Source organism: Electrophorus electricus, chromosome 4 (assembly GCF_041902795.1).
Source record: "Electrophorus electricus isolate QZ-2024a chromosome 4, ASM4190279v1, whole genome shotgun sequence".
NCBI lineage: Eukaryota > Metazoa > Chordata > Actinopteri > Gymnotiformes > Gymnotidae > Electrophorus > Electrophorus electricus.
The window spans coordinates 25,644,506-25,668,988 of record NC_137500.1 but is presented as its reverse complement, the minus strand read 5'-3'; the positions used below and the strand labels follow the sequence as shown (position 1 = coordinate 25,668,988).

The window sequence follows — 24,483 nt, the reverse complement described above, 5'->3', positions numbered from 1 at the left end:
GGTGAATATGTCACGTCAGTGTTCTAGTTTCAGATGTAATATTTCCATAGTGCTCCAAGCGCCGCTGTTGGTCAGTGTGTGCGGGTTTAAACGCCCATGCGAAAATCCTCCTCTACATTCTGACTGCATGCTTTGCAAAATTCTCTCCATTTGAGGTTTCCTCTCAATACCGCAAACGTTGACGAGTTGTCTTCCGCATTTCGAAAGAAAAACAATTCCATTTTTTATTATTTATTTGAGTAGCTCTCTTTATCTTCTCTGGGTTGGACTGTTTAGAACATGGACGTTCTTTGTTCTGTTGACGTCCGGAAAAGTGGCTCCGCTCTCCGGGTTTCGGCATGGTTGATGATGCTTGTGGTCGGGGTTTCGTTACTCGTGGCCGTTGCGCACGGGCAAGTCCGTTATTCCATTCCCGAGGAGATGAACAAAGGCTCCGTCGTGGGGACCGTCATTCAGGATCTTGGTTTGGACGTTAAAAGACTGAAATCAGGGCGAGCGCGGATCTTTACGGAGGACAGTCGTGAGTACATCGGCCTGAATGTGGATAAAGGGACTCTGGTAGTGAGGGAGAGGATAGACAGAGAGGAGCTGTGTGCTCAAGTGTCTCCGTGCTCCTTACATTTTCAGATCATTCTAGAAAACCCAATCGAACTGCATAGAATTGATGTAGAAATACTGGACATCAATGATAACCCTCCTGCTTTTGAACGAAAAGAGATCAGTGTTGAAGTACGAGAATCTGCTGCCATAGGTTCGCGGTTTTCTTTAGAAAGTGCGCGTGATGCCGACGCTGGACTGAATACAGTACAGAGATACACACTTAGTCCAACAGAGCATTTCACATTAAAAGAATTATCGCGTAGTGACGGCACTAAATATGTTGAGATGGTATTACAAACACTTTTAGACCGAGAGCTGCAAGAAGAGCATAAATTAATTTTGACAGCGTTTGACGGTGGTACTCCTCAAAAATCCGGGACAGCTCGGATAACTGTCACTGTTATTGATGCAAACGACAACACGCCCATGTTCAGTCAGCCAATATACCGCGTTTCTTTGTCAGAAAATGCCGCTAAAAGTAGTCTAGTCGTGACTGTGAGTGCTACCGACAAGGACAAAGGATCTAATGGTGAGGTTATGTATTCGTTTTCTCAGAGCACCGGAAAAGAGGCCATAGAATTATTCAGTATTGATTTTGACACCGGGGAAATAAAAGTGGGGGGTCTTTTGGATTATGAAAAAGCCAGACAGTATGAACTGAACGTTGAGGCGATGGATAAAGGCGGACTAACTGACAGGAGTAAAGTGTTTGTTGAAATTACCGATGTTAATGACAATGCCCCTGTTATCAGTGTCATCTCATTTTCCAGTCCTATCCCTGAGGATTCCGCCCCGGATACTGTTATAGCCATGCTGAACATTAAAGATATAGACTCCGGCAAAAACGGGCAGATTAAATGTACAGTGAATTCAGATTTGCCATTTCGCGTCAAATCGACGTCCTCTAATTTCTATAGTTTGGTTACCGAAAGTTTTTTAGATCGTGAACTGTTTTCTGAGTACAATATAACAATCATGGCTACTGATTTGGGTTCTCCTGTGTTTTCCGTTAATAAAACACTAAATCTTAAAATATCTGATGTCAATGACAACGCCCCTGCGTTCCTGCATAAGTTCTACACTGCTTATGTGATGGAAAATAATTCCCCTGGATTGTCTATATTTGCTGTTACAGCAACTGACAAAGATTCCAGCAACAATGCGCTTCTTACATATATTCTGGAAGATATTTCTGTGAACGGCGTTTCTGCCTCTTCTTATGTTACAGTTAATACAGAGAGCGGGGAGATTCTTGCTGTTCGTTCCTTTGATTACGAGCAAACAAAAGAGTTTAACATTCGCGTAAAAGCGCAGGACGGCGGTAATCCGCCTCTCAGTAATAATGTGAGCGTGAAAATAATTATTCAGGATCAGAATGATAACGCACCTCAGGTTCTGTATCCTGTACAAACCCGTGGCTCTCTTGTGGCTGAAATAGTGCCCCGTTCAGCAGATGTGGGCTATCTTGTCACTAAAGTGGTGGCTGTTGATGTGGACTCCGGACAGAATGCCTGGCTCTCGTATAAACTGCAGAAAGCGACAGACAGGGCGCTGTTTGAAGTGGGCTTACAGAATGGAGAAATAAGAACTGTACGCCAAGTCACCGATAAAGATGCTGTGAAACAGAAGCTCACTGTTGTAGTGGAGGACAACGGACAGCCCTCTCGTTCAGCTACAGTCAATATTAACGTGGCGGTGGCGGACAGCTTCCCTGAAGTGCTCTCGGAGTTCACTGACTTTACGCACGACAAGCAATACAACGACAACCTCACATTTTATCTCGTCTTGGCGTTGGCTGTAGTTTCTTTTTTCTTTATTGTATCCATCATAACCATTCTGTCAGTTAAATGCTACAGATGGAGACGTGAGCGGATGTTTTATAAATCCGGTGCAAATCTCCCCGTTATTCCATATTATCCGCCCCTTTACGCTGACGTCGATGGCACAGGGACTTTAAATCAACGCTTTAATTACGAAATGTCTGGAACTACTGACTCTAGAAAGAGTGATTTGAAATACGTCAGACCATGTAGTCAGAGCATTATTAGCGTGGACGCCAGTGGGACTCAGACACTGCTGCGTGTACAAGAGAATAAGCTGTCATTTGGAGAATCTGATAACAAGGTGAGGTGTTTGCAGTAAACGTTTCTATTTTGCATTTGTTTGTTTAAAAACATAATTATATTAACGTCTAACGGTTTTTGGATTCATTAAGTCATTATGTTGAATTTCTCAATGTTCATATTCACAATCCACAATTCCCAATACAAAATCCACAATTGTGGTGGTGCCAAAGGAGGATGGGTTCCGCATTTTTCAGCACAAATATACCTGGGCGGAAATGAATGGCTTTGAATAAGGTGATGTGCACCATGTAAACGGAAGACTGTGTTTGCGTACGCCCCATCATCTCTCTCTCTCTCTCTCTCTCTCTCTCTCTCTCTCTCTCTCTCTCTCTCTCTCTCTCTCTCTCTCTCTCTCTCTCTAAATGTGTAAAGACTTTCTTGACTGACATCTAACTATATTTAAACGATCTCTCCACCAAGGCTTCGTAGTCCTGTATCTGAGACAGGTTGTGTGTATTTCTTAGTCGGATCCCTGGGCGTCGCTGTTAGTAGGGTTGAATTTTCAGAAATATAGAAATACTACGCCTCCCTTTTTGGTGCTACTTGCGCATGTCTACTGTCTTTCATGTCTTTTTCACATTGTACAAAGACCGGACGTTTTCTTCACGCCTGTGCTGAGGTGCGCTAAAGACTTTCCGCCAAATGTTCCTTTACTATAAATATGGGATGCGTATATTTTTATGAACGATCGTGAGAATATTTCGTATCAATCGGGTGAGAGATACCGTGACGCGACCGCATCATCATGGGGGTAAACGGCTTTCTTGCACGGCGGCTGTGCGTGTTTTTTGTCTGTGCGTATTTTCCCAATTACGTCTCTGGCCAGGTCCGATACTCGGTACGTGAGGAAATGTCACCCGGTTCGTTCGTTGGGGACATCGTGAAGGACCTGGGTCTGGAACATAAACGGCTGACAATGGGCAAGGCTCGAATATTTTCAGCGAGTGGGCGCGAGTATGTGGAGCTGGCCCGAGAAAAAGGGCATATCCTTGTGAAGGAGAGAATGGACCGCGAGACTCTGTGCTCTGGTGCAATGTCTGCGTGCAGCATCAGCTTCGAGATTTTTTTGGAGAATCCATTAGAGCTCTATAGAGTTACTGTGGAGATACTAGATGTTAATGACAACAGTCCTGCTTTTCCACGAGGGGAAATCAAACTTGAGATCAGCGAGTCCGCCTCTGTCGGAGCGCGCTTTTCTGTGGATAATGCGCTAGACCCCGACTTGGAAATGAACGGCATCCAGAGCTACTCAGTTTACCCGACTAATTATTTTAGTCTGAAAACACAGAGTCGAGCAGGCAGTGGAAAAAACGTTGAGCTTATCCTACAGGCGCCATTAGACAGAGAGAAAGAAGAACATTTATATCTAACAATAACTGCTACGGACGGAGGTGACCCTAAACGCTCGGGTACTGTGAAAGTGAAGATTGTTGTTTTAGATGTTAACGACAACGCCCCTGTATTCAGAAAGGACTCTTACAGGGCATCGGTTCCTGAAAACACTGCAACGGGAGCGTTGCTTATTACGGCAAACGCCACCGACGCAGACACAGTCGCAAACGGGCAAATCGGCTATTACTTTGAACATACGACACCTAAAATCAAAGACCTTTTTTCGATAGATTCAGATACTGGTGAGATAAGGCTAGTTGGAGAGCTTAACTTTGAAGATGCCACTGTTCATGAATTTAAAATACAAGCAAAGGATCAGGGAGGTTTATCCGACTCTTCTGAGGTGGTCATTGAAGTGACTGATATAAATGACAATATACCAAAAATTACGCTTATGTCCTTTTCAAACACACTGCCCGAAAACTCACCACCGGGTACTGTCATAGCGATGATTAATGTACAAGACAGCGATTCTGAGGAAAATGCAAAAGTAACCTGTTCGATTGATAGAAACCTTCCGTTCAGAACTGAATCATCTCTGACCAATTACTATAGCATAGTGACTGACGCCAGCCTGGACAGAGAGCAAACGGCCGAGTATAATATTACAATAACCGCAAAGGATGGCGGTCACCCGCCGATGTCTAGTACAAAAACACTGCTGTTAAAGATTTCTGACATTAATGACCATTCACCTCAATTTGAACATGAGTCATACAGCACGCATGTGACGGAGAATAATTCGCCTTCTTTGTCGTTGCTCAGCATAAAAGCTAACGACGCAGACTTGGGTACTAACGCACAGATATCGTACTTCATTGTCGACAAAGATGTGAACGGTGCACTGTCTTCTTTAATTTCAATTGATTCAGGAAGTGGAATGATTTACGCAACGAAATCATTTGATTATGAGCAAATAAAATCCTTCAGTATCACAGTTAAAGCGCAAGACGGCGGTTCCCCTCCTTTGAGTTCCAACGCAACGGTAAACTTTTTTATACAGGATCAGAATGACAACTCTCCTCAGGTTCTGTACCCCCTACAAACCGGCAGATCGCTGGTGGCTGAAATAGTGCCTCGTTCAGCAGATGTGGGTTATCTTGTCACTAAAGTGGTGGCTGTTGATGTGGACTCCGGACAGAATGCCTGGCTCTCGTATAAACTGCAGAAAGCGACAGACAGGGCGCTGTTTGAAGTGGGCTTACAGAATGGAGAAATAAGAACTGTACGCCAAGTCACCGATAAAGATGCTGTGAAACAGAAGCTCACTGTTGTAGTGGAGGACAACGGACAGCCCTCTCGTTCAGCTACAGTCAATATTAACGTGGCGGTGGCGGACAGCTTCCCTGAGGTGCTCTCGGAGTTCACCGACTTTACGCACGACAAAGAATACGACGACAACCTCACATTTTATCTCGTCTTGGCATTGGCTGTAGTTTCGTTTCTTTTTATCACGTCCATCATAGCCATACTGTCACTTAAGTGCTACAGATGGAGACGTGAGCGAATGTTTTACAAATCCAGTGCAAATCTCCCAGTTATTCCATATTATCCGCCCCTTTACGCAGACGTAGGAGGAACAGGAACTCTAAAGCAAGTCTTTAACTATGAGGTGTGTGGTACGGCTGATTCCAGAAAAAGCGACATAAAATGTGACCGGTCTTCCGGTCAGAGCTTTCTGAGCGTTGACCTCAGTGACACAAGGACTGTACCTAGACAAAACACGCTTGGCCCAGATGTTAATGCAAAGGTGAGCACCTTGAGATGACTGGCCATTTGAATGAAATGACATTTTACTTTTCCAGAGTAGCTTGTTGTTGTTGTATGATGTATCTTAAACATTATCCTCACAGATCTTTACACAGATATTTCTTTCCCACAATTCATTTTTATTGTCTGTTTTGACAATAAGAGCCACCTTTTGTTGAGTCTGGGAAATATGCCAACGTGGCCATTGCAACGTAATAGGGCAGAGCAGAGTGAAGAACTGTCAACGTTCCCAAGTTTATTCAAACGCTGCAGCGCATCAAGGACAAACTAGTAACACACGTGGTTAATGACGTTGTTATTTGCACATATGCAGAAAGCAGAGGGTGTATAGAAACAAGAGAGGACTGAGGAGAGATGGTAAAAGAGACAGAGAGAGTTGGGAGGAGTGGTGCATTAGTACACTGCAGCCCCCTCTCCACGAGTGCGTGGGATTGGGGAGGGAGAGACAGAGAGAGTTGGGAGGAGTGGTGCATTAGTACACTGCAGCCCCCTCTCCACGAGTGCGTGGGATTGGGGAGGGAGAGACAGAGAGAGTTGGGAGGAGTGGTGCATTAGTACACTGCAGCCCCCTCTCCACGAGTGCGTGGGATTGGGGAGGGAGAGACAGAGAGAGTTGGGAGGAGTGGTGCATTAGTACACTGCAGCCCCCTCTCCACGAGTGCGTGGGTTTGGGGAGGGAGAGACAGAGAGAGTTGGGAGGAGTGGTGCATTAGTACACTGCAGCCCCCTCTCCACGAGTGCGTGGGATTGGGGAGGGAGAGACAGAGGGAAGTGCCACACAGACAGCTTACGTTAACAGTATATCCAGATTGCTTCGTCTCGCCTCGTCTCCGCAGCAACAAAAAGCACAGCAGCCATTTTGCACGGTCTGCTTTCCTCCACTGCTGCTGTTTGCATCTAGACCGGGGTGGGACTCAGTAAATCCATTATGCACGTAACCTAATCACCCATGTGGCATGTCTGCACAACGGAATACTTAGAGAGTTCAAGAAAAGGGAGATGCAGCACTATTTCATCCTATTCACCTCTGTGAGGCCAGTTTAGTGTTCTGGGAATAGATTCTATCCCTTCTCACGTGCTATAAAGCAACAAGACATTCCAAGGGAAGGGCCAGAGATGGAGACCCTGTAACTTCTTTTCTAGATGTTTTGTTTTCACACAATATGGAAGGTTACTAAAGACCAGATACTAATCAACTTTTAACCTCACCTTAACTTTATTATATACTTTGTTTTTTTATTATTATTTTGTCTGTGTTTGAGAAATCCAACGAGACCCCAAGCCTTGAGTGCTTCTAGGCTTTTTGTTTCTGGTGTCTGCAATACGTGAATTGAAGCAGCTAGCACATAAGCAAATGCTAACACGCCACTGCTTGGCTGGCTTTAACGTGCAGAGTCCCCCGGTTTGTGCCGCTGGTGTCTACTTTCACCTCCTAATGCTTTCAGTGCTTCAAAACAGACTGCTCCACCCTCGGTACTTTAAAGAAGACTTCACAGGGAAAGCGGAGCGAAAGGTTCATGTGGCAGTCAGATGTGGCTCTCGCTTGGTGAAGGAAGAAAACATGTGGGTGCACTTTTCAGCGGAAGTGGCTGCTTCTATAAAAAGTAACTTTGCTGTATATTGTCTTGCTGTGTACGGTATATACTAGAATGTACAGCAATAGCACCAAGTGGCTTGTACCATAAGTATATATTCTTTATCTTTGTGTGCATATATATATATATATATATATATATATATATATATATATATATATATATGCACACAAAGATAAAGAATGTGTGTGTGTGTGTGTGTGTGTGTGTGTGTGTGTGTGTGTGTGTGTGTGTGTGTGTGTGTGTGCACATGTGCATGCCTGTGCCTTCAGTCCCGTGAGCTTTCTCACACCTGGTATCACTTTAGCACTATATAGACGCTAGTCTGCAGTTTCCAGACTCGTGAACGAGGTCTGCTTTCCTAAATCTACCCCAGAGTGATGCTGTTAACTCCACACTCACTAATATCACCTTCCGTGCTTCCCAGTTCAAAGCCGTCAGCACCGGCTGGATACACCCAGATCCAGGCCTGTTTGGTGATCATTGTGCACCTCTGTTAAGAGCACAGATTATCATTTAACCATGAATCCATAAGCATAACTGGGCTGCAGATTTGCTTTGTGACTGTAGATTTAACCAACATTGCTGTTGTGTGTTTTCTGCACAAACTTGAGTGCCTAATAAGCTGATGAGGCTTTGTGTTGATGCACTGGGTGTGTGTTGGTGCACTGGGTGTGTGTTGGTGCACTGGGGGGTGTGTTAATACAGTTTCAGTGGGTTTGTGTTTATACACTTTGAGTGGGTGTGTTTATACACTTTCACTGCATATGTGTGACCTACTGACATGTTCTTAAATAAGTTAAATACTTTGTAATCTATTTTTTTTTTCAATGCATAAGTCAAAAACAAAATACACCCCATTATTCTTTTAATGCACACCTATACATGTAGTACTTGTTCGGCAGTAGTTGTTCTATACATGTAGTAGTTGTTCTATAGTAATTGTTCTATACATGTAGTAATTGTTCTGTATTTCCTGTGTTTTAGGACTCTGCTCTTTTAATATACATCCTCTGCTTATGAGACGCATTTCCTATATTTTGGGGGATCTGTGTCATTATAGCACTACTACACAAATTACAGTAACCCTATGTAACTAACCCTAACCCTATGTAACATTAGCATTGTTTAGAAGCTTTTCTTTCAATTTCAGCCGTTCAGTTAACTTTTCTTATCAATCTACGAATAACAGCTAGAGAGCACTGCATAACTAACATATAACCCAGTACAATAATGGCAGAGTAGGTGTGTGTTTTCAGCAGAGTAGGGGTGTGTTTTCAGCAGAGTAGGGCTGTGTTTTCAGCAGAGTAGGTGTGTGTTTTCAGCAGAGTAGGAGTGTGTTTTCAGCAGAGTAGGGGTGTGTTTTCAGCAGAGTAGGGGTGTGTTTTCAGCAGAGTAGGTGTGTGTTTTCAGCAGAGTAGGGGTGTGTTTTCAGCAGAGTAGGTGTGTGTTTTCAGCAGAGTAGGGGTGTGTTTTCAGCAGAGTAGGGGTGTGTTTTCAGCAGAGTAGGGGTGTGTTTTCAGCAGAGTAGGTGTGTGTTTTCAGCAGAGTAGGGGTGTGTTTTCGGCAGGTTGCTCTGAGTGTGTGGGAGCAGCGGATCTTCTGTAATAAGCACAACACACTGCCGTGACGAGCAGATGATGAGAGCACTGTTATGAGCGTCCTGTTTCCTGCCCTTGCACATCTGTGTGTGCACCCAGAAGAGGAAGCGGAAGAAAACTTGACTTCTTTGTCATATTATTGTAGATAATGCTGAGCAAACTACCCATAAACCGCTCGGCAACTAGAGTGGTTCAGCTGTTTACACTGGGATTTTATACAGGCAGGGATTCTGAAAATTGCAGTGAAAGACCAGTCAGCGCTTGCTTCCCTATTTACGGCTGTTTTGGCCTTGTTTGGAGTGTGTGAAGGTCTCTCCTTTAGCATGTCCTGGGACAGGGAGTTGGTTTGAGTAGGGTGTGTAGATTTCTCTCTTATGTTGTGCTTGCTTTGTGATTTTGATTGCATTGCTGTAGTGCTTAGTGCTAGTTTATTGAGCAGTTAGATCAAGCCCTTTGTTCAGAATCACGCTATCCACTGCCTGCAATGTCAACAGAGTATATTTGGCTTCTCTTTTCTTTGCTTTGCTGTGTTCCTCATTCACGTGAGTTTGTGTTTGTTCATTCTAGTGTTCTACTAAAGGGATTTCTTTAGGTTTGTTGAGGGCAAAGAAACAGCAGGGCCCATGCACCTGCATACACACACACACACACACACACACACACACACACACACACACACACACACACACACACACACACATATTTATCATGTTTGGAATGAGACATTATCTATCTAGGCCTCGTTTTTCTCTTCCTCCTATCACTTGATGAAACCAGGTCATGTTTTGTTTCTGATGCACATCAAATCCCAGTTGTAGTCTAAATAAATCTCTATGTAGACATGATTATGGTCACAGAAATGGTAGCGACGTGTCGGTGATGACGATTAGCTGAGGCCTGCGATATGCGTAACTGCAGCACTGTATCTCACCAGCCCAGTTTTCTGTTCTTTGCTAGCCCACGCTCTCTCTCACCATCTCTCCCCTCCCCCACCCCTGCCGCACTGTTCTGCAGTCTTTGTCTTGTATGTGTTGGCCTGCTCCCCTTTCAGTATGGAAAATAAGTACAACAGGATAAAAATGCACAGGCGTCAGTCTTACCGTACAGCTAAAATTCAACACTTCCACTCTAATCCTTTATGCTTGATACCAACAGCGTGGTTTGGATTTTGACATAGGAAACAGTGCGTTGCCAGTCTTTGTTTACATAACTTGGTACTTTGCTGACACACAGACCTTTGTGAGATCTACTTTTATATCTCGTATGTTTATATTTTTAACAGCCATTTCTTCTTCTCTTTGCTGTTTTCTTTTTGCTTTTCAAACTAATTTCCTCCTGAGGTAGGGTTGTGTTGCCACAGCAACAAGCTGACTCACAGGCAGGACTGTACCATTATGAGGCCACAGGGGGGCAGTGAGAGGCTTAAAGCTCTGTCTAAGGGATGAGATGAAATACCCCCTGGATTTCATAATATAGGCTGAGATTCTAGGCTAATATTGTGGGGGAAGGGTGTGTGTGTGTGTGTTCTTGTTCATGAACGTTTTTAAAAGATATTTGAAGTTGCATTTGTGCTAGCAGCAAAATGATACCACAATACCAGCAGGGCTTTCTGATTAATCTAATGTTCAGATATAAAAATGTAGATTCACCATTAATATACCATTAACACCATTTATCTGTTTTCCCCCTTTATCTGGCACACAGAAAGGGAGTCGTACACGGCTGCTGGTGCACACAGTCATGAATTAGGCATGTTACACACACACACACACACACACACACACACACACAAAACCCCACCCCGAGTGCCCTGCTGTTCTGATGAGTGTAGTGCAGCATTCTGCCCTGTGCAGAGGGGCTGTGCAGAGAAGCAGATGGGTAGTTGTATCAGTTCATTTGAATTATGCATTCATGTTGAGTAGGTAAGACATTGGCTGCTTGGGTTTTTCACTCATAACAAGCATTCTGAGCATATCACACCCATCTTACTTTGTTTACACTGGATACCCTTTCATTTATCTATTACTCATCACTAATTCATGGGGTCTCGTCCTCCTACTTGCTCCAGTTGCATCATCCATTCCCCCTAATAATAATAATAATAATAATAATAATAATTATTATTATTATTATTATTATCAATATATTATTATTATTATCATCAATATTTTTGTGCTTTTCCAGAGGTCAAGGTCACTGTACAGAGAATGAAAATATTATCAACAATGAAAACACACAATAATAAGAATAATAATAATAATAATTATTATTATTATTATTATTATTATTATGATTATTACTACAATCAAACCTTATATGTGTGCACTATGGTGATACAGAACACATGTTTAAATGCTTGTTAAATCTACCATGCTTGTGTTTTTTATGAGAGATTATTTGTGGCATTTCTGGTGACCCCTTCAGCACGGCTCTGTTAGGTTGGATTCTGCTGTAAGGAGAACAGGTAAGTATGACTCGGCTCCCTGAAATGTCCGGTTGCTGCATCATTCTAATCAAACTCCTTCATGTCTGGTTTCTTTTTCATGCTGCCCTGCTGCTCCTCACACTGGTGCGTTCAACTGTGACACTCGAACTCTTTTCCTCATCCCTTGGTCTGAATCAATAAAGGTAAGAAACCTTTTTAATGCACTAACCACTTACTTGACTCTTAAATATGTAAAGTCACAGTTATGGATCTGTGGCTTATGTGTAACCACAGTGCATATGCTGTCTGATGGCTGTAGTGTAACCACAGTCCATATGCTGTCTGATGGCTGTGGTGTAACCACAGTGCATATGCTGTCTGATAACTGTAGTGTAACCACAGTGCATATGCTGTCTGATAACTGTAGTGTAACCACAGTGCATATGCTGTCTGATAACTGTAGTGTAACCACAGTGCATATGCTGTCTGATGGCTGTGGTGGCGTCCGGCAAGGATTACTGTAAAAGTTCTAAGTAGAGGTTACTGATGAAATCCTTTTTTTTTGCCATGTAATGTTTTCACACCACAAACATATATGCATACACAAACAATATATATCACATATGATGCTTTCTGCAATAAGGGATGAGATGAAATACCCCTGGTTTTCATAGTGTAGTGCAGTGGGCTGAGATTCTAGGCTAATATTAAGGGGGAAGGGTGTGTGTGTGTGTGTGTGTGTGTGTGTATGTGTTTGTGGTTGTGTGTGGTTGTTGACCTTGTTCCTGACCATTTAAAGATATTTTCCACAAGGCTTGTTTTGCTTGTTAAATTCACAGAGTGGAAACCATTGCCTGTTTTAATGTAAAAGTACTTCAGGGAAATTAAGCAAATAAAATTTAAAAAGTGCCTTCATATTTTACTGGAACATTTATTTGTAGGCTAATTCTGTCCAGCGGTTTACTGTGACTGTAGGCAAACTGTATATACCTCATCACGTAGGACGTTAATGTCAACATTGTGCACCTCTAATGCTGAATACATTTTACTGGCCTTCAACATATGGTTTGTTATAATCGTTTTGGTGGACTCTTTGATAACAGGACATTACGTCCGTCACTATATTTGGTGGAATAGACGGTTTGTATGTCTGGGTTTAATAGTCGTGTTTAAGCATAAGAATAAGTATTGATTCAGTTTGACTTAATCTAAACAAACAAACAAACAAAACAAAACAAAAAAAACAGAAAGGATTTTGTTTCTCTGTTCTGTATTTTATTGTTAATAATAGGATGAATTTGTACAAGCACATAAGAACATTCGATTCTTTCACTGACGTTTTCATCGCGAATCCTTAAAAGTGATGAATGTTTATTGTTCAGCCGTTAATACAATGTTGGGTTTTGGCCTCCTCTTCAAAGCGAGCACTCAACGTCTCAACGCTCAACGTCTCTGTGGCGCTGTTCACCCTGGTGGTGCTGAAATTGGCTGCTGGTGTGTAGCGTGACCTTCTTATCGCCTCCATCGGGGCTTTCACACGTCTTGACTGGTCTTGCTGGTTTGAAATTATTTACGAGTTCTGCCGACTATTCTCGATAACTTTATTGTGTAGGAGGCAGGCCCGTTTGTGACGTCATTATAACGGGTATAACAATAACGCGTGGCACCACGTGCTTTGCTTCCAGTCAGATTTAGCATTTTACACATCTGCCTGGCACACGCTAAACGTTTAAAAAATGCCCTCGCTGGGATAGCTTCATAACAGTAATTTTATTTTTAACGGTATAAAAGCTAAACATTCTGCTAGCAAGCAAGGACTCTGTGTGTGTGTGTGTGTGTGTGTGTGTGTGTGTGTGTGTGTGTGTGTGTGTGTGTGTGTGTGTGTGTGTGTGTGTGTGTGTGTGTGTGTGTGTATATATATATATATCGACGCCATAGCGTTCGACTTCACTGCACATAAGCAGGCTGCGGTTCGCGCGCTGTACCACAGGACGGCAGTAATGAGGCCTGATACTGCAGCAAACAATAAAATCACTAAAAATGCGTTTGTTGATATTTTGACATATATTGATATTTTTCCCTGCAAAATGTTAACACACACAGAACCGTGTGCAGCATATTTAATAGGTTGCCATATAACAACAACAACAATAATAATAACAATAATGATATGTATGCTTATTGTCCATGTGATGAATTGCTATGTTGAATCAAAGTTTCCGTGCCCGTATCATTGTGAGGCTGACTATTTGTGACTAGGAGCTCTGAGTTGTTGATTATGTATTTGGCAGGAATGGCACTTTGGCTCTCATGCACTACAAAACATGTACAGATTTGCTGCAGTATATCAGAACACAAACAGAGCTCTTTTACTGGAAACATCTGGATACTGCAATGACTGCGGATGAACCCAAAGGCTCGTAGGATTTCAATGCATCTTTGAGAAAGGGAGGATAAGCATAATAAACGAAGCCTTTTTATGGGCAGAGTGCGCCATGTCTTTTGCCTCTGGAAGGTCTCATAGAAAGACCACTGGAACTTTTAAGTTCCAAAAAAAGCTTGTTTTCAAGGTATGTGAAGCTGGTTTCTTTTTGGTAACGGGCACTGCTGTAACCTCTAGATCTGTGACGATGTCCTAGTTTAAACTTTTTTGGAGAGTTTAAACTCAGCATAATGAGTCAGGATGCACACTTATGTTTCTTCTTACTCAGATAACAGGAGCTGTGCTGTGTGCTGCATGAGATTAACTGTCTCCGATGGCTTCAAAAACAAAACAAATCCCAACAGAACCTTGCAGGTCCAGACAGGCTTGTTTAGGACCTGGAGGCACTGGGATAAGTGCTGCTGTCCCACAGCCAGTCCTGTACATCCTGTCACTTCCCAGTGTCACCGGTCAGTAACGTCAGCGTAATTAAGCCCAGCAGTGCTTCCGACTTTAAGCAGATGATCTGCCTGCTGGACATGGAGGTATTCACATGTTTTAAACACAGACCGCTGAGCACTCGGTGAGAGGGAGGATTCTCCATGGTAACCTTAGTCCCGGCTGCTTCATGATATCTCTTATGTTGGGTGGCTATTGTACCTTTGCCCTGAAATGTGCATAAGGATCCTATAGCAGGAAACCAGGAAAGCTGTGTGTGTGTGTGTGTGTGTGTGTGTGTGTGTGTGTGTGTCGTGTTTACATGGACTCAGTCATGATGTTTGTGTGGGTTTATTTCAGTGTTGATTATTTCAGTGCACATAAAAAAGTATTATATTTAGAAAAGTGCAACTGCTGCTGTAAAACCTGAAAGGTTAATGTTGAGTTTTCTTTATATGATGAAGAAATGTGTCAGTTGAAGGTGTGAGTGAAAGTTTAGCTCAGAATCAGTTAATTGGCCAAGTTTGTTGACACACACAAGGAATTTACTTCTGGCTCTTGGTAACTTTCTGGCATTATATACACATTATATGCCTGTATAATGTGTATATACAGACAATACACATTATACAGGCAATATACAGATTATGTACTAGAAAAACAGCACAAAATATTCATAATGTGCCTGCCTGTGTGTGTGTGTGTGTGTTTGTGTGTGTGTGTGTGTATGTGTGTGTGTGTGTGTGTGTGTATGTGTGTGTGTGTGTGTGTGTTTGTGTGTGTGTGTGTGTGTGTGTGTGTGTGTGTGTTAATGTCAACATCAGTGTGTAGGAGGGAAGTTGTGATGTACAATGCATAATCTCTTCTTACCTATCTTAACAAGAGTGATGATATATTAAACTACATTTCATAGTGCGTTGAGGATCTTGTGTTGTGCTTCTAAACGATATTTATGGAGCATTAAACTGCTGAAACACTTGAAAGCTTCTAGATGCCATTGCCATTATTTTGGTTCTCATAAATATAATTTTAGCTATTGATGTTCAGTCTGTTGCCATTCTGATGTCAGTTTATTTGTTCTAAATGTTACGAATGAAAATGTATAACGCAGGAAAACATTTGCAGTCGTACTCTAGTTGAAAATGAAAATAAGAACCGTGAAGACATCGAGCCGGTTTTGAAACAACGCCGTCATGTGGTTAACCCCACACTTCGCAGCTATGGCCCGTAACGCGGCGAGTGGTGATAGATTTTGCTACTTTTCGTGTAGGTTATTTTTGGACAACCGTTTTCGTTGGTTTCCTTTAACAAGTCTTTCACTGGAATACCAAAAAATAAGGAATTGTTTATTAGATACAGAAAATGTAATCCGAAGAGCGAGCGTTTAATATATTTTTATACAGTGAGTGTCGTTGAAGGGTGAAAATGTAACAGAAATGGTTCATCCTTCTCCGCTCACTGAAAACATTTAAACTTCGTTCTGAGCTTATAAGATACCGATCACTTCTGAGTCCGTAGTGAAACATGTGTGGCTCCGCCAAATAGGGGGACTTTTTGCGTGTGAAGAGCCTGTTGCTCACTCCCGACCAATGGGCAGGCGGCTTTCCTGGCCCAGTCTCCTCCCCCTGTCCGACGGAGAGCCGCAGTCAGCCTGGGTAGTTCGTGGACATGCAGTTCTGTTTTTTCGCTTCTTAATTTCCCCAAGTGTTTTCGGGCACCATGAACGCTCTAAAACGTTTAACTTTACTCCACGTCAAACGGATCAAGTTTCGAAAGACATGGTAAGGACGGTTTAAGGGAAACATGGATTGATTACGAAAAAAAAAACTTTAAACTTTCTCTTCTCCAGTTCTGTGGACGCGCTCACAATGGAGTTGAGAAAGAAGAGATGCTATTCGGAATGGCCCGTGCTCTGGCTCGCGCTCTCCCTGCCCTGCTTCTCGAGCGCGTCTAGGGAGTTCAGGTATTCTGTACCCGAAGAGCAGGAACCGGGTTCTTTCGTTGGGAATATAGCATCGGATTTGGGTCTCAGTGCTAAAGGGATTACCGAGAGAAATGTACGCGTCATTTCGGATTCTAATGCTCAGTACTTCGAGATAAACAGGGTTAGCGGTGCCTTAGTAATTAGAGAGACAATTGACAGGGAAAGCATGTGTGGATTAAGTTCGTCATGTTTGTTGCACCTTCAAATAGTTCTTCAGAACCCGCTAGAAATGCACCGCGTTGTTGTGGAAATAGCGGATGTGAATGACAACGCGCCACAGTTTCCAGCTCGCAATTCCTCGCTAGAGATATCAGAAGCGGCCGCTCCGGGAACGCGGTTCCGTCTGGAAAGTGCGCACGACCCCGACGTCGGTATAAACTCGCTGCGCACGTACCAGCTGGCTCCGAATGACTGTTTCGTATTAAAAGTCGAGACAAAAAGCGACGGCAGTAAATTTCCAGAGCTCGTGCTGGAAAAGCCTCTCGATCGAGAGAGACAGGCCGCGTTTCGCTTGTTACTCACGGCGATCGACGGTGGACAGTCTGAGAAATCTGGCACCACTCTGTTGTTAATTAAAATTCTGGACGTGAATGACAACGCACCAGTGTTTGACGAACCGGTAAAAAGAATTAATCTCTTGGAAAATTCGCCTGTTGGAACTATTGTAACAAAACTAAATGCCACTGATACAGACTCTGGAATGAATGGCGAAGTATCATTCTTGTTCAGTAAGTACACACCGGACAGAATTCTCAACCTTTTCAGCGTGGATCCTAAAACGGGGGAACTCCGTGTTATCGGGGAGGTGGATTATGAACAAACGACTGTTTATGACATCACTGTTCAGGCCAGGGATGGCGGGACTCCCGCCATGGAGGGCTCGTGCAACATTAAAATACAAATAACGGACGTGAACGATAACACTCCGGACGTGACGTTAACCTCTTTCTCAAGCTCCATCAGTGAGGACGCGGAGATCGGCACAGTTATCGCACTAATCACCGCGAGAGACTTGGATTCCGGTAAAAACGGTGAAGTAACGTTAACAGTGTCATCGGGCCTTCCGTTTAAGCTGAACTCTGCCTTTGAGGAGCATTACACCCTCGTGACAGACGGGCCTTTGGACAGGGAGACTGTCCCCGAGTACACTGTTGTTGTCACTGCATCAGACGCAGGCTCTCCTCCACTTTCCTCTCAGAAGACCTTTGTGGTTAGTCTTTCTGATGTGAACGACAACGCTCCAGCGTTCTCTCAGCCCTCGTACTCCGTAGACATAGCGGAGAACAACGCCCCCGGGGCACCTATAGCGGCAGTCTCGGCTTCAGACCCGGACTTGGGGGATAACGCTCGCCTCACCTACTCCGTCTTGGCCTCTGTCGTCCACGGCAGCTCCGTGTCATCGTACGTCTACATCAACCCAGAAAACGGCCACATCTTCACCATGCGCTCGCTAGACTACGAGCAGATGAACGCGTTTAAAATAGAGGTGCAGGTGCAAGACGCCGGGACGCCACCACGCAGCTCCAACGTCACCGTGCACGTCTTCGTGGTGGACCAGAACGACAACCCGCCCGTAATCCTGTACCCCGCACACTCAGAGGACACGGGCCTCCAGCTGACGATCCCACGCTCCGTCCCCGTCGGTCACCTGGTGAACAAGATCGTTGGCTTCGATGCTGATAGCGGCCACAACGCCTGGTTGTCCTACAGCCTGGCCCCCGGCGACCACACCACGCTCTTCCGCATCGGGGCGCACACTGGTGAGCTCCGCACGGCCCGCGAGCTGGCCGATGAGGATGTAGAGGGCGGAGAGCGCTCTGCCTACTCCTTTGTGGTGGTGGTGCAAGACAATGGGCAGCCAGCCCTGTCCTCCAGTGTCTCCGTCACGGTGAGCGTAGAGGAGAAGCTCGTGGACATGCCGGCCGACTCACGCAGGCCGCCGTTCTTGCGGACGACGAGCGGCATGACGGACGTGTCGCTGTACCTCGTGATAGCACTGGGCTGCGTCACGCTGGTCTTCCTCGTGACCACCGTGGTGCTGCTGGTGCGCTGTCTCCGACACAGGGACGACTGGCCATGCTGCTACTCTAGGAAGGGCTTCCGTTCCAGACACGGCTACCAGCACCGCTCCCACAAGGACCTCCACCTCCAGCTGAACACGGACGGTCCGATCCGATACATGGAGGTGGTGGGGGGCCCTCAGGAACCCCACACGCGCACATACAGGCCCTGCTATTCCACCCTCTCCAGCCGCAGTGACTTTGTGTTTGTGAAGACTCCTATGTTGAGTCATAACAACACGTTAAACATGACCCTAACCAGGAAGCACTTAATGAACTCAGCCAATGAGGTGAGGGTTCAGCTCGGTGCACAAGCTAAAATGTCGAATATTTCTGACCAGTGGGCTCACCCGTGCTGCCCCTGCATGGGTGAGGCAGATGTAATTCTAATGTTCTAACCTTAGCACTTTTTTTAGTTGACTAGAAATAGTTTCTTTCCATTGGTCTGACTCATGATTCAGTTTATATGGCTTTTCCCAGGATGCAGTTGTTTTAGATGTGCCATTATGGCTCTTTCTATAATCATAAGCTAGAACAGCAGAGCTAAGCTAATCAGACATAAACATAAAATGTGAAAATGAGATTTTGAAACAACTATAAAATGGATGACAAGGTGAGGAGAGGATAGAAATACATTTTGGAGATATATAAAAATGTGAGGAAGTGGGGAAATAAGTGAGGAAGATAATGAGGATACTGACGAGAGAGAGACGGCTGGCAAAGAAGGGAAGAGGGGGCTGGAGAAACAGGGAAAGGAAAGAGTGGAGGAGAGTACAGAACTCAGCAGCCCAATAACAGGATCCCGAAGGTCAGTCTGTGACCCTGGACTTCCTGTTGTGCCGAACGCTGGTGATTGATCCCATACCCCCGAGCCATGTGACCTCCACTAATAGACAAGTGTATCACCTCTAGGCAATCCCATAATAAGCCTCCTCGGTAACCAGAAATCGGACTTCCTGTAGTACCACTCTGAACCTAGAATGAAATAAGCATCCTGTTAGCAGCCAGGTAAATGTCTCAAAAGTAGCAGTCCACAGGTTTTTAGTTCATTCTCAGATAGTGAAAATTGAAGTGCGGTTCTTGCTCTCGGTCCTTCCTGAAACTTGCGTTCCTCCTGGCTGTAGTGATGGGGTTAGCCAGCCCTCCTTGAAGGTTCTGTTTTCCTGTGTTTGGATCACGGTGTGTATAGCGGAAGGCGGTCATGCATCAGCCCGAGGTTATCCCTATCTGCTGTTTATCGCAGCAGGACTATGTAACCTCTTGGCTCTACGGTGTGTTTTTACAGCGAGCAGGAGGGGGAGGAGTCCCAGGAAGCCAGATTTGTTTTCCCATTCTTTCTCCTGTCCTCCGATCTCTTGTCATCTCTTTTGGGTCTCGTCTGTTAGTCCTCTGGGAGTCATTTTTGGCTTTTGGGTTGTGAGGAGGCCATCTGGCTCTTCTGGCATGATGCATGCATGGTGTGTGTTTTGTGAGAGGGTGTGCGAGACAGTAACAAGAGGCCTAAAGGTTCTAGCGTGGAGTATAAAGACAGAGTTGTGGTGTGTGTGGGTGTGTCTGTACAGCACTGAATCATACTGTATCACTTTGTCTCCTTTATGCATCCTGTCCAGTTCTCCCAGTGCTATTGTAGACAGGTACTGGAGGGGCCAATAACAGGATCCCTGTTTTGCTCTTTATGTGTCATTGTCATGTAAACATCAGCTTGGTTTCCCTTCCATTTTCATTCAGCATTATTTTTAAAGACATTGAGCATCTTGACTAGCTAATTGTGTTTCAGTGGGCCATGGTCCCACTGGTCATTTCCTCTTTCCCCATCCTCTGTTCTCTGACCTCCTTGGGGTTTCCTGCTAAGCATCCTACACACATTACAGCAGCCATTTTCCAATTTCCCCCGCAGAGCTGTGAGTGTGTGAGTCATCCTTTCAGAGTCAGCATTGAAATGTGTGTGTGTGTGTGTGTGTGTCAATGCCAGTGGAGTGTATCAGATCTCTCATGTGTTCTCTGCCTTTGCAAGACCCCATGCAGTGACACACACTGCGCTGGCACATCACAGTAATCAGATTAGTGCGCGGTCCCACTCTCCAGAGACGTCCTTCATGGACTTCAGGATCACAGTGTGCAGGTGTTTGAGTTCTGTAAAGTTCTGCTTTCCTGATGCAGTTTGAGTTCCAGAAACTTGCACGGGCAGAACGACTTCCCGCCGCTGTCGGGAGGACAGGCGGAACCCTGAGACGAGGGTCCCTGACGAGCTGTGGTGATCGTACACACTTTATAGCTTCCTTTGTTTCCTCTGTGGTTCCCCCCCGCCATTTCACAAAGGACTACGCAGACACACCAGTGCCCATGTGTAATGAAGAGAGAGAAGGCATTATTGTAAAAAAAGATTATTAGGCAACAAGAACTTCCTCCCTGGTGTAAAGAATGAGGTAGCCTCTTGTCTTTTGTGAGGTCAGCAAGCCGGGTGCGTGTGTGCATGCCTGCATGTATGCAAAAAGCAGCTGCTCTGTGTGAGTTCTCTCTGTGGTATTGACTGTGTATCTGGTTGCCCTATTTATAAGTGCAGTGCCATCTTGCCTGGTATATGTATGTAGTCAGACGCATGTCTTATTTTGTGTAGTATGGTAACACTGCGTTAGTATATATTTTGCTGACACATAACCATGTAGGACGCACCAGTATAACTCATGTTTATTACATCCGCCAGGATTTCACTCTTCTGTTGCATTTGACTCATAACCCAAGACCGCTTCATTTTCATATCTTAGACACGCTCCTACTTTGTCGCGGCCTGTAGTAATATCTCACTGCGGCGTGCTTTACAAATATTTCACTGTGCTGCCTCGTTAGAATCATCACCGTTCACCACTTTTCCGGGTGGGACTGAAGCCAACAGACTGGTCTCTGGCCAGGATCTCTTCCCCACCGAGCCGCAGTGGGCCGGTTACACTCTGCAGGCCTTGCTTAAACACATGGAGTCACAGTGGACCCAGGAGAGCTGGGAACTGTGATTTAGGTTAACCTCACAATGGAACCGGCCTGCAGGTCGTGTTGAAACCGAGCGCTCCGTCGACGTCCTCCAGGTCAGGAGTTGGCGGCAGGAGTCACGCCACCACCACACGCAGCCAGACGCTCGTAGATGTTCATGTGCACGGTGTGTTGGCATAGGGACCCTGGGGTTTCTCACTGTCTGTCTGTTCTACTGAGCTCGATCATTACTTAATTGTCTTTTGGTAACTCCACAAAGTTTTATAGATGGTTTTTTAGCAGAGGGTTTTGCAGCTCTGGTCCAGGACTACAACTGAAATGTGCAGAGTGAACAGAGTGAATTCATCAGTTTAAGAAGAAATATTATAGGTGTGGTACAAGCTGGGAAACTCCTAATTGTTCAGGGCTTCTCCAATTGTAGGAAACTACCGTCACAGCAGAGAGAGTTATTTTGTAATTTGGGCTTCTCCAGTTGTGGGAAACTACCGTCGCAGCAGAGAGAGTTATTTTGTAATTTGTGCTTCTCGAGTTGTGGGAAACTACCGTCGCAGCAGAGAGAGTTATTTTGTAATTTGGGCTTCTCCAGTTGTGGGAAACTACCGTCGCAGCAGAGAGAGTTATTTTGTAATTTGTGCTTCTCCAGTTGTGGGAAACTACCGTCGCAGCAGAGAGAGTTATTTTGTAATTTGTGCTTCTCCAGTTGTGGGAAACTACCGTCGCAGCAGAGAGAGTTATTTTGTAATTGAAGGTGATGTCGTGCAGTGTTATAGATTTGACACCGTTCGAGATGTTAGAAATGTAAATTTCTTGGTATCATTTTAATATTTTAATCTGAGAAACAGGCACTCCAATGCAAATAAGCTATATCAGGTTTTTGCACACAGTTCCAGTGTTTCCAGATTTCATTAACTTTATTAAAGTTAAAGCTAAATATCTCCACATATTGTATCGTGATATGTTTATAAAACATCGCAGTATTGAACATTGTTTGTATCGCCCGGTACTACGCTGTTCTCCCTCTCCCAGGTCTTTCGGGGGGAGGGGGTACAGCATGACCTTACCCGGGACCTTGGAAGCGCACACAGCCGCTCCGATCGTCATGCCGATGGAATGCTGGGCCTCTCGGCAGCCATTTTGGAAAGCACAGAATAATTTTTCCCTTTCTCCTGTATTCCTGTCGACAGCTTGAGCTGAGATGAGCGGGGAACGCAATGAAGGGACAGATAAATGCTTCAGGAAGAGAACGGGAAGTGGAAGAAACATCAAAAGGCACTCCGGGTTTCTGTCTGACTGCAGGGGCGCTTGGCCTCGTATGCTCCTCACACACCTCTCTCCATTTTGTAACCTTCAGGGTCCAAACCCCTGCTCGGAGAGTTGTAATGCCAGCCTTTGATAGGAATCACAGCAGTCCAAGCCAGGCGTCTGTTTTGTCCACATTTACCGAGAGTGGTTATTTAGACTAATAACATGAAGAACCTGAACTTGAATGGGTCCAGTGACTTTTCTGAAACGACACCCGCACGCACTTGATATCCGAGGGCTTTGTCCTGGCGGGAGCTGGCGGGAGCAGTGGACTGCCTGCCGTGGGTGGTCGAAACGCTGGCATGCAGTTCAACTTGCATGTGCTGTATTTGTGTGATGATGGAATGTGTATGGTGCAATTGAAGGTGGGGTATGGGGTTTCAAGTGTTGAGCAGTACAGGATGTAGTAGGAGGTGTATGTGAGTGTGTGTGAGAATGTGTGTAAAGTATTTATCATTAAACACTAGAGCAGGCCTGTAATGACTGTAGCCTCCACCCCCCAGAGCAAAGCAGATGAAGGAAGAACACTGAGGAGACGAGAGCTCCCAACCGTTCCCGGTTCCCCTCTGTGCCATCTTTGCATTTGTGCTTCCTGTGCGCATATAAGATAAGGACGTCTCTCCAAGGCCGTTGTAGTTCACGCACCATCCCGTGTGCTTCCTGTTCTGCTGAGTACGCCTGTTATTCCAGTGTAAACACAATGGTGGTTTTGTGTGCTGGCTGAAGTTTCACACAGTCGCTCAGTGCACGGTGGGGCACATTTCCCACTGCGGGAACACTTGGGAGCTGTGTGCGAGGCCCGAGGCCTTCGGCCGCTTCTCCACACTCAGCCTTATCGCCCTGTCCAGCCTGTGGAGGTTATCGGGTTGGAGCAGGGGGTCAAGTCGTGTAGTCTAAAAGCAAGCAGACAATGCAAGCAGATGTTTGGGAGTCTTGGCCTTTCTGAATCAAGCTTTCTGCTAACACATGCGTGCATACACACACACCCACACCCGAACACCCTACTAGTGTAAACTCTGTGCCTTTTTGTCTGTAATTTTTCTGAAGAGCAAAATGACTGCCACTGTAAGCTTATATAGTTACATCAGCTTAAACTACAGCTCTGTCTCCATACCAACAGCAGACCAAGAGCACAGAGATCCTGGAACGGTCGGTCAGACAGATGCAGTTTGAAGTTAAAACCTTTTTCCTTTCTTATCTTTACAGCAAAAACCCCCCAACCCTGACTGGCGTTTCACCCAGAACCAGAGGCCTGGTCCCAGCGGGTGAGTTCATGAACACAAAGACTTGCATTGTGCAATTGATTTTTCACACACACGCATACACACAAGCACACTCTCCACGAGTGTGTATGTAGTGTTTTAGACCAAGGATAATCAGGATCTGCCAATTTGCTGCATGTTAAAATAAGCCCAGAGAACATGGAATAGATCAAGAGAGTGTAAAGTTGCTGGTGTGTGTGTGTGTGTGTGTGTGTGTGTGGGAGGTGGATGATGATGCCAAGGCTAGGGTTTGCTCCTCACAGCAGGAGACAGGCCCAGACACAAACTAAACACACACATAGAAACATCTCTCTTCCTCCCTCTCTTCCTCACTCACTCTCTCTCATTGTGAAAATAACACAGCCACACAAACTAACCTGGTGAAATCATCGCGTGTAGGTTAATTTTGGCCTGAATGAGATGCACCCAACATCCACAACTGAGAGTTAGACAGAATAAGCCATAAGTGAGCAGACAGGAAGCGGTGTGGCCGAAGGGAGGCAACACTGATGGGGAGAAGA

General features: G+C 45.0%; 1 protein-coding gene across 18 annotated transcripts in view; it reads left to right on the top strand.

Moving 5' to 3' along the window:
- LOC113577132 (protocadherin gamma-A11-like) overlaps positions 1-24,483 on the top strand; it is a 119,671-nt gene that overhangs the window by 88,187 nt on the left and 7,001 nt on the right. For 15 of the 18 annotated variants that reach the window (XM_081712935.1, XM_035521421.2, XM_035521394.2 and 12 more), the window contains exon 2: positions 23,907-23,965. In XM_081712935.1, coding sequence (XP_081569061.1) covers positions 23,907-23,965 — 59 coding nt within the window. Of the gene's footprint in view, positions 1-130; positions 2,725-3,228; positions 5,869-16,008; positions 18,704-23,906; positions 23,966-24,483 lie in introns of those variants that run through there. The other 3 variants (XM_035521368.2, XM_035521415.2, XM_027009615.3) reach the window with 3 other exon arrangements.